At 41.9% G+C, this 13,475-nt stretch overlaps 1 protein-coding gene across 4 annotated transcripts in view; it reads right to left on the bottom strand.

Moving 5' to 3' along the window:
- LOC146629228 (disabled homolog 2-interacting protein-like) overlaps positions 1-13,475 on the bottom strand; it is a 173,372-nt gene that overhangs the window by 118,465 nt on the left and 41,432 nt on the right. For 2 of the 4 annotated variants that reach the window (XM_085359922.1, XM_085359923.1), the window contains exon 1: positions 11,427-12,244. The exons of the other annotated variants lie outside the window; for them this stretch is intronic. In XM_085359922.1, the coding sequence (XP_085216048.1) occupies positions 11,427-11,550 (124 nt within the window). In that variant the 5' untranslated portion in view covers positions 11,551-12,244. Of the gene's footprint in view, positions 1-11,426; positions 12,245-13,475 lie in introns of those variants that run through there. 4 annotated transcript variants of the gene reach the window in all.

The raw sequence follows: 13,475 nt of genomic DNA, 5'->3' as shown, positions 1-13,475 counted from the left end.
TTTCATTATGTTTATTTGACATCATTGTAACACACACACACTTCTTTGTCTATTGTATTACATTTGTATTTTAATCATTAATAAATCAATCAAAAAGAAGCTTCAACATTAGTATTCTGGACACTGCCAGGTTTTGTTTTTTTTAAATCAGAAGTTGGATGAAATTGTTGAGTACTAAAATTAGCCGCAACCGCTAGTTAGCATGTTGCATTTATAAACTCATATATTGACTAATTAGTGCCAAGTAACTAATAAACCACTTAAAACTGAAACAGAAACTTCTGGGATGATTTAAACTACACAGCAAGATATAATACTAACCTATTAACGATGATCCAAAAGGGACAAACAGCACAGACACGTTACAGAGGTCCAGTTTAATAACTTGTAGTGGATGATACCTAACGGACACATCAAGGCAGCCACACCCCTTACTCAATTGAATTAGTTAAGGTAGTTTAAAACGTTGTTTTTTTGGGGGTTTTTTTTTTTTTTAATCACTGCACTCAGAGTTGTGTGGAAGAGAAACTATGTATAGAGACCAAAACTGCATTTAGAACCATCTTTTAAATATATCCTTTATTTACAGGTATTTAAAGGTTATTATAATGTAGATGGACTCCTTTTTAGCGCCAACCTTGCTTGGCATCTAGAACAGTTTCCCCTTAAATACTAGTGGTAAAACAAAAACATGATTTTATTTAAACAGCTTCACTGTGTGACCAAATATGGTGTTATAAAAGCAACAACAGTAAAACCAGCTGAAAGTTTTCCTGAAGTTTGACAGATCTATGGAACGACTTGAAACCAATCACTAATCGAGCCCCGGCTCGGACAGTCTCAGTCGTTGTGTCCTTGAGCAAGAACTTCACCCGTTACTTACTGGTGGTGGTCAGAGGGCCCGGTGGCGCCAGTGTCCGGCAGCCTCGCCTCTGTCAGTGCACCCCAGGGCAGCTGTGGCTACAATGTAGCTTGCCATCACCAGTGTGTGAATGAGTGGATGACTGAATGTAGTGTAAAGCGCTTTGGGGTCCTTAGGGACTAAGTCAAGCGCTATACAAATGCAGGCCATTTACCAAGGTTTAAATACAACAACAGCAGCAAAACTGTGCTCACTGTGCTAATGCACTGAAGGTTTAACTACAGGATCCTGTTATCAGTGTTTCAAGAAGTCTATACCCTCAGGGTTGGAAAATAGCCCCCGCAGAGATTGCAGAGTTCTTGTGTTATGACAGGAGGGGGAAAAAAGCAGAAGAGAGATAACACACACACACACACATACACGCACACAAACACACTCTGTCTCTTTCACTTCAGACCAATGAAAACTTGCAGAAAAAAAAGAAATAAATAAAATCACAGGCTGTCAGACTGTGTTTGCTCTGTTCTCTCTACCTGGATGACTATCTTGTCTCAGTCCACCCCGGCTCTCATCACGGCTGCTTCACAAATACATCGTTTTTCTGTTTTCCCCTCAACTAAAAGAAACTAAATTTTTAGACTTTAAACTAACTTTTAATTTTTTCTCAGATCTCAGGTCTTTTTAGTGGAATATCTCACTTCATGCTCAGTCTATGTAACAGAAGTCACGGGAGAGGCCCACCCAGGCACACGCTGTACCGCGACCACAGCTTTGAGCCATCAAACTTAATGGCTATTCTAAAGCATGTTTTGGTGAGCGAGATCTGTTTGCATCTGTTTCCTCACATGTACACAGAAACCATGATGTGTTGACGCTGAGCTGTGGGGACAGCGCTGGACTTTTGACCTATGGGATTTGTATTTACTCAGTGCGGGGATGATGGGGCGATAAAGAGGTGCTGCTCAGTCTCCTTGGAGAGGCTCTCAACACCAGGGAATAAAAGAGAATTATTTCAGCCTGCAAAAGTCACTGGTGCAGACACAAACGACGGTCACTTAGCTGTGATTGGGCACCAAGGTCCATCCCTAAGTCAACACGCAAACGCACATCAAAGAAACATGAAATCATCCTTGAATTTAATACTAACACCTCAATGAGGAATGTAGAGCCTCAGCTTTCTGTCAGCTTTGTGCAACCAGCTGATGGATAAATTACAAGTACTGATGCACAAAGCATCCAGCGGCGGAACAGCTGACTACTTCTTATCTACAAGGAAAATAGATCCACATCCAACAACATGCAAGTGATATGAAGAAAGAGAGCAGCTTTGGTTTGTGTTTAGCTTGGCGCATTCGTGCCTTTGTGTGCAGCTTGTTATGGAAAAGCACAGGAGAGGGATGGAGGAGGAGGAGAAGTGGGGCAAAGAAGGAGGAAGTTTGTGTTTGTGCAGAGGGCGACTCAGCTGCAGCATTCCTGTAAGTGCTGGCTGATATCCTACTAACTTCAATAACATCCACTAGTGCACTAGCACTCACACAGATATGGAGCGAGTGTCCCATGCTGACCCGACAAATTACAGGGAAAACCCAAACCTTTGAGTCCCTGTAGTGAGGGGAATCTGTGGAGCTCTTTTCCTGACATGATTGGGTCAGCTTGAAGGAAAGGGTCACTGCAAATCAATACAGAGTTGCTCTGAGTGTGAGAAAACACTTGTATCCTGACGGGAATTGCATCTTCCACTATCACCGAATGGTTTGAACGCTTTGAAGACTATATCAATTATATTCGCTAACTTTAACAGTCACCAGACTTCAGGCGAACTGAACTTCTATGGGAGTTATCAGACTTGTGGAAGACAAGTTTCCCCCCTTAAGATTCTTGGAGACTTGAGGGGTCAAAGTCAAGATGCCCTGGAGCTCTTTCAGAGTCAAGCGATGGTGCGCCATATTAACTAAGGTGCTCACGCAGTCCTCTGTGCAAGCCTTTAAAATGTTTTCCTCTGAGGAATACAAACTGCACACGGTGAACTCAAACTCCAGCCTCCTGGCTTCACAATATTTGTTCTCAATCTTTGTGTTTTGTCGATCGCATTATTACAGACAAGTCCCAACAATACAAACCACAATATGCGCTACAGTGCTTTCAGTGTCTTTGTATTTTGATTATTCTTTTTGTCTGTTTTTTAACTTTGTGTTTAAACATCACTCTGCATTTAATCATTACTTAGCTATCTTCCACACTGAGCCTTTTGTCTCACCTCTGTGCCCTAAACCCCCACTCGGTAGTGCTGTGGGATACTGCAGATTTTATCTATCAAATACCCATTAAATACAGGGCCAGTGTTGCCGATACCAAAACCGATACTGGTGTTTTTAACCTATAATGGTGGCTGTAAGGAGAGAGCAGTATGTCATGATTTATGAGAAGAATCATCATTAATTTGCACATTTTTGACCACTAAATATCAGTGATTTTTACTTTCCCCAATAATTAGTTAATACAACAAAACACACATTTCAGCTTTTCATGTATTTTGAATGTTTTTTTGAGACCTGGAATATAAACACGCCTGTCTCTAAAGCCCTTTGGGTCAGCTTCTGTTGTTTAAATGTGCTAATGCCTCCACCTCTACCAGCCGATCACTGCAGATGGCTCCCCCCCCCGAACCTGGTTCTGCTTTTTTGTTCCCACTGTCATCAAGCGCTTCTCACAGGAGGTTGTTTAATTTACAGTTTCTATGTTGTATGATTGTAAAGCACCTTGAGGCAGCTGCTGGTGTAATTTGGCGCTATATACTGTAAATAAAACTGAATTCTGTTAATTTAAGGATGACGATGGCTAAAATGCACCAACTGATATCATTAACGTCCCATTTTCACAATTTCCACTGTCAACTGTGTTTCTGTGTTCTTGCACATACCATAAGAAAATAACCATTTTCAGTGACACATACAGTCCGCTGCATGTTGACAGGCAATAATCTTCTATATTTCTGCAGCTATTTCGCAAAAACTACTCCTGCCTTGTAATCTGAGTTGATATCTATGGATTTGGGGGGGGAATTTGCTTGCACCTGTCAGGCTGTTAGTGGAGTCTTTTTTTGGGTGCTCAGAAACACTGCATCGTCTGGCCCATCTCCATGACTCACCGGGCTGGTGGGTGGGTTGAGGGGGAAACAAGGACACAGACTTCAGTAAAGATCTGAGAGTAATCCTGGGTTAAACACTGCGTTGATGCAGAGAGGTTCTGATGGCTCCACTTTACTGCCACACTGCTATATTAGCTGTCTCTCCGTTTCACGTCTCTGCTTTCTATTATATGATCGTTGAGGCAAAGCGATAACATTATCACTCATCCTTTTAATACAGAACTGGCAAAGTCAGTGGGAAATACTTTTTTCTCCACGCAAACTTGATCCCACATATTCTCCAGCCTCTCGACCTGATTGTACGCATCTGCGGAGAATGAAGTCAAAAATACCGAAAGAATCATGTTGCCTGTGTTGATTAGTGAAGTCTTTACTAAAACATGACTTTAATCACAGAGAGGAGGCTCGGGAGCAAGCTGCAGAGACAGATCAAAGGGCTAATCTGTTTTAGAGAAAACAGCAAAGTGATTCCTTTGGCATTGAAGTTGAGGCTGAACCTGGCACCACTTAGCTCTAATACCCTCTTTTTTACCCCCCTCTCTCTCTGACATGTTAAAATTTAAAGCAGCTGAACACTCAGGGACAGAAAGCCAGAATGCGGACTTATTTGACTTCCTGAGTTTCAGTGGGAATGTGACGTGGGAGTGAGAAACTGAGTCACCACGGCTGTCTGAATTGTTGTCAACGCATTTCCCCATCTATAAGCCCGAACTCGGTCCTCACTTCCCATCAGTAGATATCAGCGCGAACAAACACAAGCACTCGCACACAGCATAAACAACCTGACAAAAATTAAACGTGACGCAGTAGCACGGATCAAAAGTGTTTCTCGGTAATGACCCATTGAGAATATGATTACGAGCAATAGCTGTCAGTGGTAATGCATTATTGAGTTGTTATTGAGCAATTCAAACACTTTCTTGCAGACTGTCGGCAGCAGCGCTTTCTGTGCTGTTGTGCTATTTGATGCAGTTGTTACTTGTGTGACTGCACTGAATATTAGTGGTGCAACGGATAAAAAAATCTGATGGTTCGGATCGGATCACGGTTTTAAGTCATGGATCGGATCAATTTTCGGATCAGCAAAAAAAGACAAAAATGTAACATTTACTTATTCACTTATTGAAGTATTTTTTGCCTGTTAAAAACATTCAACTCAAGACTCATTCCACGCAATTATTAAAAAAAAATTATGGTTCAATATAGGGCAGTGTAGGGCTTTGTATCTACCACTCAATTCAATTTTATTTATAAAGCGCCAAATCACAAAAACAGTCGCCTCAAGGCGCTTTATATTGTAAGGTAGACCCTACAATAATACATACCGCTCATTATATCGCACTCCACTGTGATATAATGAGCTGTCACGTAGCTTTCCGTTTCCCTGGAGGTCCACTCATTTGTAGTAGTTAGGGCAACAGAAGATGCCTAGGACAGTTCAGCCTCAACTTCAATTTTTTCCTGCTCATACATGCTTGGAACGATCTTGCCACTAAAGTAGACACAACGGGATATCATAGCATGGCTCAAGCACATTCATCATAGTTTAAACCCCTTGTTTTGCACAACGGAATACGGCCTCCCGTCTGCAGCTAAACACCCCAGTAGCTTTTGTAATAGCTTTAGCCCGGTCGGACTGGGCAGCAAAGGGCTGCTTAAATACCGAAAACTCCTCTGCTCCTCCACTTGGACAGACCTTCGCTTGACAGACTGACCACGCGCACCATACACATACTTTTTTCCCTTCTTTTTCGAATCTTCGGATCACGTGCGTGCCGAACCGTGGCGTGGGATCGGTTCGGATTACGGATCAACCGTGATCCGTTGCACCACTGCTGAATATGGTTAGGACTCTCAATGGACCAGTCACTAACCTGTCTGTGTACCTGCAGTCTTTTAGCTCATGCTATGCGCATGTTTTACAGAGTTTACAGTACTCTCTCTTCTTACATTCAGATTATACATAATAAAACCCTCTGCGTGGACCATCTAGCTAAGTCAATTTTCCCCTTCACAAGTCCTACTAAACTTTTTCAGTAGCATTTCTTTTTTAATTTTCCTCTCCTTTGTTCTCTCCTGCAGTTCTGCCTTACTTTAAGGAACTGCAAAACTTGCTGTTGTGCATCCATACAGTCCACTGAGTGGTCACAGGTCACATTAAACTGTTTAATTTTATTATAAAGCCATTATCTGATTAGTGCAGTGAAGCATAAGATTAAATGCAGGAGGGAATGGCTAACACTCACTTATTAGCTCATGTTTGTATCTCCACAAAGTCTTGCCATTATTGTAATGCTGCCTGAAAGGCAGTGGAGACACCCTTAACCTTCAACTTTACTTCCCAACTTAAAGACTGGCTTTTAGATCACCTCATCTAATGTTTTACAAGAAGCTGAAACAGAATAAATTTGCTATTTCCAGTAGGGTCTGGGGAAGGAAATAGACCATATATAAAATACTGCCTTAGTATCCAGGTCTGAATAGTGAATGATCCTTACTAATGGCCAACAGGGGGCGACTCCTCATGGTTTCAAAACATATGAAAGATTATAAAAAGGTCTGTCAGAAAATGACAACACTCCCTATTTGATTTATGGCCTTATTAGTGTTGCAGTGTAGAAAATGTTCACCACTAGATATCAGTAGATTACGGATTTCTTTCTGTAGAGTTCTATTTTCTTATCTCTGATAAATTGAGTCCATAAATATAGATATGGTGGCAAAAACATTACATTTAGACCGTAGCTCATAACGGCTGTGGCCGGCATCTTTCTGCTAGTGTTTACAGTGGATCCAGATCTGCCCCACAATTTTTCCCCCCCATCTACAGAAGGCTGTCAGTCCACAGTTTACCTCAGCTGTCAATGCCGGGCGAGAATTCAGTATTCAAATATGGTGGGTTAACATGGCGGCTCCCACAAACCGCAAACTCACTCCAAATCTATTAATGCACGCACATCTATTAATAGACGCACAGGACGTGCGTCTATTAATAGATGTGTGTAACTGTGTCTATTTATGAGTACAATATCCTTTTTCCATTAAATGCCCTCAAAAAATTACTGACTGTACCTTCAAGCATTTTCCTGAGTATATAAGCTCCTGAGTTAAATGTCTATGTAATATAACATGATTTTGTTTCATTTGATAGAGCAGATTTACAATACTGTTACCTTGGTTACACTGTAGCTGACCTTTGAGCATACAGTGTCATCGTTTTCTCATTCAGATCCACCTCTTACTTGTCACATCCATCACAAAATAAACCCAAAAAAACCAAGATGATAACTGCACTTCAATCCACAAACCAATTTGGCTGACATACAAGGCAAAAATACAAATCTCTTTTACACTCTGTGGAGCAGGATGAAGGTTAGGGAAGTTAAAACTACTCAAACTAATTTAAAACACTAAGATTTCTCAGATGAAAGGAAAATCAAGGTAATCTAGAAGGACTGGGAGAAAAGAATCACTTCCTGTGGTGTTCAGGTGATGTTTTGCCAACTTTAAAAGTCAGGGAGAAAAAAAATATGCAAGAGCAGACTGAGATCAATGGACAAAAAAAAAAAAAAGTCAAGTCATTTCTATCTCAGAGTAACTGGCAGATTTGGGGGGAGAGAAAGATCCAAACTTTCCAAAAACACTCTTTAGGTAAGTCTGATATCTGTTGTCAGATTTGTACCTGAAAGATCTACTAATGACAGCTCAACTTTGCTGTTAGAAATGTGTCAATATGGGAGGATATCGCTTTCAAAGGCCCAATTTTGTTCCACCGAACAAAAACATCTCTCTGAGGAGGCTGAAAAAGTTCAGTAGAGTTACCTTTAACTTTTTTTAAAGCTGTTGTGTAATGCAAAGACTCTTTGTCTGACACAGAGGCGATAAATGAAGGATTCTGTTGTGAAAAACAGTCAGTACTCCAATCAGGGGACAATTCAGATGCAAGTTACATGATTGCAGGGGGGGGGGGGGGGGGGGGGGGGGGCCTCCAAAACACGCAAGTCAGAACAGGCTGCGCCGCTCTCCCTTTTACAGACGAGCGATAATTTTGTATGTAAATGTCGCCAGCCCTGGCAGAGCAGAGGAAACAGATCCAGAGTGATTCTGAGGGTGAACCTTCCTGAAATTTTCCATTCACAGATAACAATGCACAGACAAGCACACGCTCAGAAAACAATAACACATGAGCTCATGCGGCTGCCATCTGATCGGTGCCACTGACTGTGCAATAGACAGGAGAGGCTACAGCACCTTCCTCAAGATATGGTGTGAGCAAAACTTTATTGTTCCATGCTTTGCTGCTGCGCTTCACATGTGAGACACATCTCAACAATAGCGTCTCATCTTGCTTCAGGCACACTAAAGTGTTTACCAGAGAGACCTCTTATTTATTTCTTCTCTCCCCACAGATCTCATTACAGCAAATTAAAGAAAATCTACTATGTGGTTGTAGTACTATTTGTTCTATGGTAATGCAGTCATTCTGGATGAGACGAGAGAATGTACGGCTAATCTAGACGTGACTGACAAAGCTAAAGTACTTACTAGTTGCAAAGACAGTGCAAAAAGAACCAAAAATAAGTGCAGCCACCCAAGTAAGAAGGCAACCGTCCACTTTCTGCAGTAAACCTTCCATAACTGTAAGGAATAAAAAAAATTGAATCTGATTTCACCAAGATAGATTTGATTTCTCTGCCGTAACATACATGTGCATAACAAAGAGTTACTTTGTTTTTAACCACACTAATGCTGTGAAATAGCTGCAAGACTGCCAAAGCCAAAACTTGCTCATTTAAACTTTTGAACCATCTGGAGCAACAATAGCACTGATTCAGGCTCCCGTTTTTGGCTGCATGAAAATAAAAGTGTCACATTTGTGCTAAAAAGGAAAAACGATGTTATTCTATTAGTAAAGGCTCGAGCCTCTCTGGAGAATTAGGTGAGATATAGCTTGGCTTTAATTCTGTTTGCACCACTGCAAATACACAAGATCCTCACTCACAAGCAGTGAAGGCTCAGATGTCTAGTTGCACTATTTGCATACCTGCACAACCTGACATCACAAAGACTTGGTACTAGAAGGGTGGCGGTTTAAAGGCCGGTTAATATGAGTCAGGTGACGTATAGAAAAGTTCAGGGCTACAGTGCTCTGCAGTGTGTGAAAGCAGCTTCATACTCTGCTTCCAAAGAGTCGAAGTGAACTAAACAATGGGCTGAATTCATTGCAGAAGTACGCTGTGTATTATATTCTAGCTCAATAGAATATAATACACCACCTTTCATTTGAGGAATGAAAGTATTTCCTTTTTGGTTTAACACAAGGTGGACAACAAGTAGCTTCTGAAGCAGTCTGCTAACACGGTGCAGCAAAAATACTGAAATATGTGCACCTGGTTACACTGCATGTAAACATGTAGCTGATTTTACATGTCATCAAATTTAATTAGCTATTTTATTTTTACTTCATCTCACAAGCTACATACGTACATGCAGCGACCACTTCATTAGGTACACTTCCTAGTACTGGCTTTGAACTACTTTTTGCCTTCAGAACATCCTGAATTCTTTGTGGCATAAATCCAACAAAGAGCTGGAAACATTCACATGATAGCATCACACAGTTGATGCAAATTTGTCAGCTGCACATTCGTGATGCACATCCTGTTGGACCGCATCCTAAAGGTTCACTGCTGGATTGAGGTCTGGTGACTATGGAGGCCATTTGAGTGCAGTGAACTCACTGTAAATCTCAAGAAACCAGTTTGAGATGATTTAAGCTTTGTGACATGGTGTTTTCTCCTGCTGGAAGCAGCCATCAGAAGATTCAATTCAATTCCTACAGCACCAAATCACAACAACAGTCACCCTGCAATAATTCAGAGAAAACCCCAACAATCAGACGACTAAGCACTTGGCGACAGTGGGACGGAAAAAGAAAATTGCGCCTAACCTCTATTGTCCAACTGTGGTGACCCCGTGCAAACTGTAACATAATTTGAAAATGCCGAAAACTGCTTGGTTTAAACTTCAGCAATCCCCCTTGATCACGTCTGCACACGTAAATGCACTTGTTGTTTCCCTACGATTGGTTTATCAGCTATTTGCACTTGCAAGCAACTGAACAGGTGCAGCCAACGAAGTGGCCGGTGAGCATATGTTGTTCTTCTTACTGCATATGCATCTTATTTAACCCTACAAGCTAATGAAAGCTCTTTTTTTCCCAAATGAAACAGAAGTGGGAATGTAACTTCAGTACTGCTGACTTTACCCGTCTGTGTGTCACCGTAACAATCTGCAGCCTGTGTGTAAAAGTTTTTTGTGCAAGGAGCTTGCACTTAGCCACAGAGATCAAGGCAAAGCGTGTTTTCGTGTGCCTTTGTACTTAAACTCGATGCACGTGTGCATGCATGCGTGTGCGCGATCTCTTTGGAGGAGTGAATGACACAGAGTGGAGACTTCAAAGCATCTCTTTCATCAGCTGGAGCGAAGACATACAAAGCAGGCACCTACACACTGCATTTGTCTCGCTCTCACGCTCAGGTCCAGCTTTGTCCGTCTCTTACTATAGAAGAGATGGAGCACAAACAGCATTAAGTCTCAGTGAGCGAGAGCCACATGTTTTCCTGAACTATCCTCACTTTAGAAACTTCTGCATCACATCCACTGCAGAGTAAATCACTTAGTAATCATAGTTTTCTTCTTCATATCCTGGTTGGCACCTTACTTCAGCTCACTTAGAAGGAAAAAAATCAATAGGTTGAAGATTTCAGAGATAATTCTTTCCTATTCATTCAAGTAATGTTAGCAAAGCCTTGGGGGCAGACTTCTCACTAGAACCTTGCAGTTCGAACACTGCAAGCACTATGTACAGTGATCCAGAGAAGCAGCAAAGTGAACAAACACACTGCTGGAGGGCACAGAGTGGCAAAAAAAAAATAAAGACAAAGTAGTTATGCAGTGCAGAAAAACTAACAGACTTCAAGCTTTTTCTTGGTTGCTAATAAGAAAAAACACACATGTGGGCAGAGTGCCCAAACAGGGTGGAATTCATCAGGTTCGCGATGAACTGCAAGCTTCCCAGCTTTGATGGTGAAATGTGAGAGCAGCATCACTTTGCGAATAGTTCCGCCAAACTGTCAACTGACAAACTCAAACTTCTTCTTAGGAACACACAAACATGAGCGGCAGCACACAGCTTGTTGTTGCCAGGACTAAAAATAATGCTACCAGAAGAGAAGTTCTCCTATGAGCGATGCAGAAGAGATGTCAAAAATTAGAAAAGAGGAAATGCCACGGATTATATGAGTATTAATGCCCTGCCAGCGAGTTTTTATCTAAACTAACATTGTGTACATGAGGTTGAAACTGCTGCATGGTGAGCTTTTTTTCTTTTTTAGCAGTTGTAGTATTTATTACCCCTGCTGGCAGACGGCCTGCTGCGGCTGCGTGACCGGCTCCGCTGACGCTGCAGTCGGGATTTGCCCAGGAATCTGTAGTAGTATGAGGGTCTCCCAGATCCCTTCCTTGTAACTCCAGCCATGGTGTGATTTCCCACTCCGAATCCGACACAAAAAATATGAACAGCACTAAAATCCAAGTCCTCCTGAGGTGCTACCGGCGCAGAAAAATGTGAGGAGAGGTTTTCATGGATCACAACTCAAATTTATGGCAAAATTTCACTCAGGAGTCCTCTTGGAGAGATTCACATCTACTCAAGTCCTCATTGGTAGTGTCAGAACAAAATCCCCACCACTGTGAAACCATTTCCCTCTGAAGAAAGAGAACATTAATCCATCGAACATTTACTTCAGCTCCAATACTTGTGTCTTGTCCCACAAGCTCAGGTTACTGCTCTGAACCTCTGAGCACTCCCCCTCCTCAAAGTTTCCCACACAGAGATCCCAAAGGCATGATGTCCGGAATAGTGTGAGCGTGTATCCTGAATGACAGGAAAGCTGTTCCTGCTCCCAGTGCAAGAGTGCACTAAAGGAATTTTAGAGACAGTCACAAAGCCAGTTCTTCACATTCAAACAGGAGCGAAGGAGAATTTGTCACACAGCTTTACACAGTCAAAACAACTGTCCTCACCCCCTGAAACTCAAATCCTGTGAGTGTAGAGAAGACAACATGCTATGTGGCTGAGAACAACAGGGGGAAAAAGTTTGGGATGCCTAGAAAACAGGCAAAGCCTTCAGTGGAATGGAGTTAACAAGCCAGCTATCAGATCACAGCAGGTTTCAGTTCCCTCCCACAATCAAACTAAAGCTGCTGTAGACACACACACAAGACAAACTCTGGAGCAGGAAGCAACACTTGCTAATAAAACGTCACAACCTTTGACATTCAGTGGCTCCGGATCCAGTTTTTTCAGTCATGTTCCAGGTTTTACACTTCAGCCACTAATTTGCCTCCTCAGGCAAAAAAAGCATGCCTGGGAGTGACAGCCTATCAGAAGCAAATGTAAATAAGCTATAAAGAGTGATAAACCAGCCAATCACTGCATGCTATGAAGAAGACGGCCCATAGTCCACATCTAAATACAATGGAACAAATGCAGACATGTGTGCACATTAGGGCTTAGTTATGGAAGTGCTTTTAGCTTCTTCCTGACTTCACATAATGCTAATTCATACAAAAAAAAAAACTTGCTCCAGAGCTGGATTTTCTGGAGAAGCCAGTCCTGAAAGCTGATTTACTTCAAATAACTGTTAGTTGCTGAGACACCCCTTGAAAATAAGTATTTTTGTTGAATACCTTACAGAGCTCTTGAGATCTTGGCGTGACTCCAAAAACGTAGATGATGTAATGTGTTTAAATAAAACAGGTTTCACCTGTCACTTCACAGGAAATTTCTAATACTCATTTTCTGATGTTGGGTACGGTTTCTAAGCAGATCTAACTGCGTGCTTGTTAAAATATGTTTAAAAGAGACTACAGTGAGTCCCAACAAAGTCCACTGATTTCTCCTCTAGCCCCTTTAAGGCTGTCACGTTGTGAAGCACAGCACAGTTTCCAGCACTCCTATTCCAGTCATGTTTTGCCCAGTTGGACTTCCATCTCATCCTCTTTGTCAAAACAGCCACCCAGCAACCTGAATTTTATTTGGGTGAGTCAATGGGAGCAAACAGGTTGGGTGATGAGCAAAGACTGCACTGGTGTGGGCAAAAAAAAAAAAACTCCCTGGGACATGGCCACGGTGTAGATAGTCTGTGGTAAACGTCCTGCCTGCAAGCCCATACTCGGGTTTATATGCCATGATTTCTTCCACTAAAGACTGCTGCTTGGAGTCTGTCTCTAAGCTGGGAATCAGACTTTTGTCCCCAGTTATGATCCTGTGAATGACAGCTGGGTTACTTTGACAAATCTATGGTTAAACTGCATTGATTTTCAAGTCGTCAGAGCAAGCTGAAGTAGCGGGAACGTGGATAAAGCTCAGCTGATATAGGATTTTTAAGAACAATACAG

This window comes from Diplotaxodon limnothrissa, linkage group LG7 (assembly GCF_057381915.1).
Source record: "Diplotaxodon limnothrissa isolate DT_005_m linkage group LG7, D_limnothrissa_male_GT1.1, whole genome shotgun sequence".
Classification (NCBI taxonomy): Eukaryota; Metazoa; Chordata; class Actinopteri; order Cichliformes; family Cichlidae; genus Diplotaxodon; species Diplotaxodon limnothrissa.
Note: the sequence above shows the minus strand (reverse complement) of the source record. Positions and strands in the feature narration are given on the sequence as shown.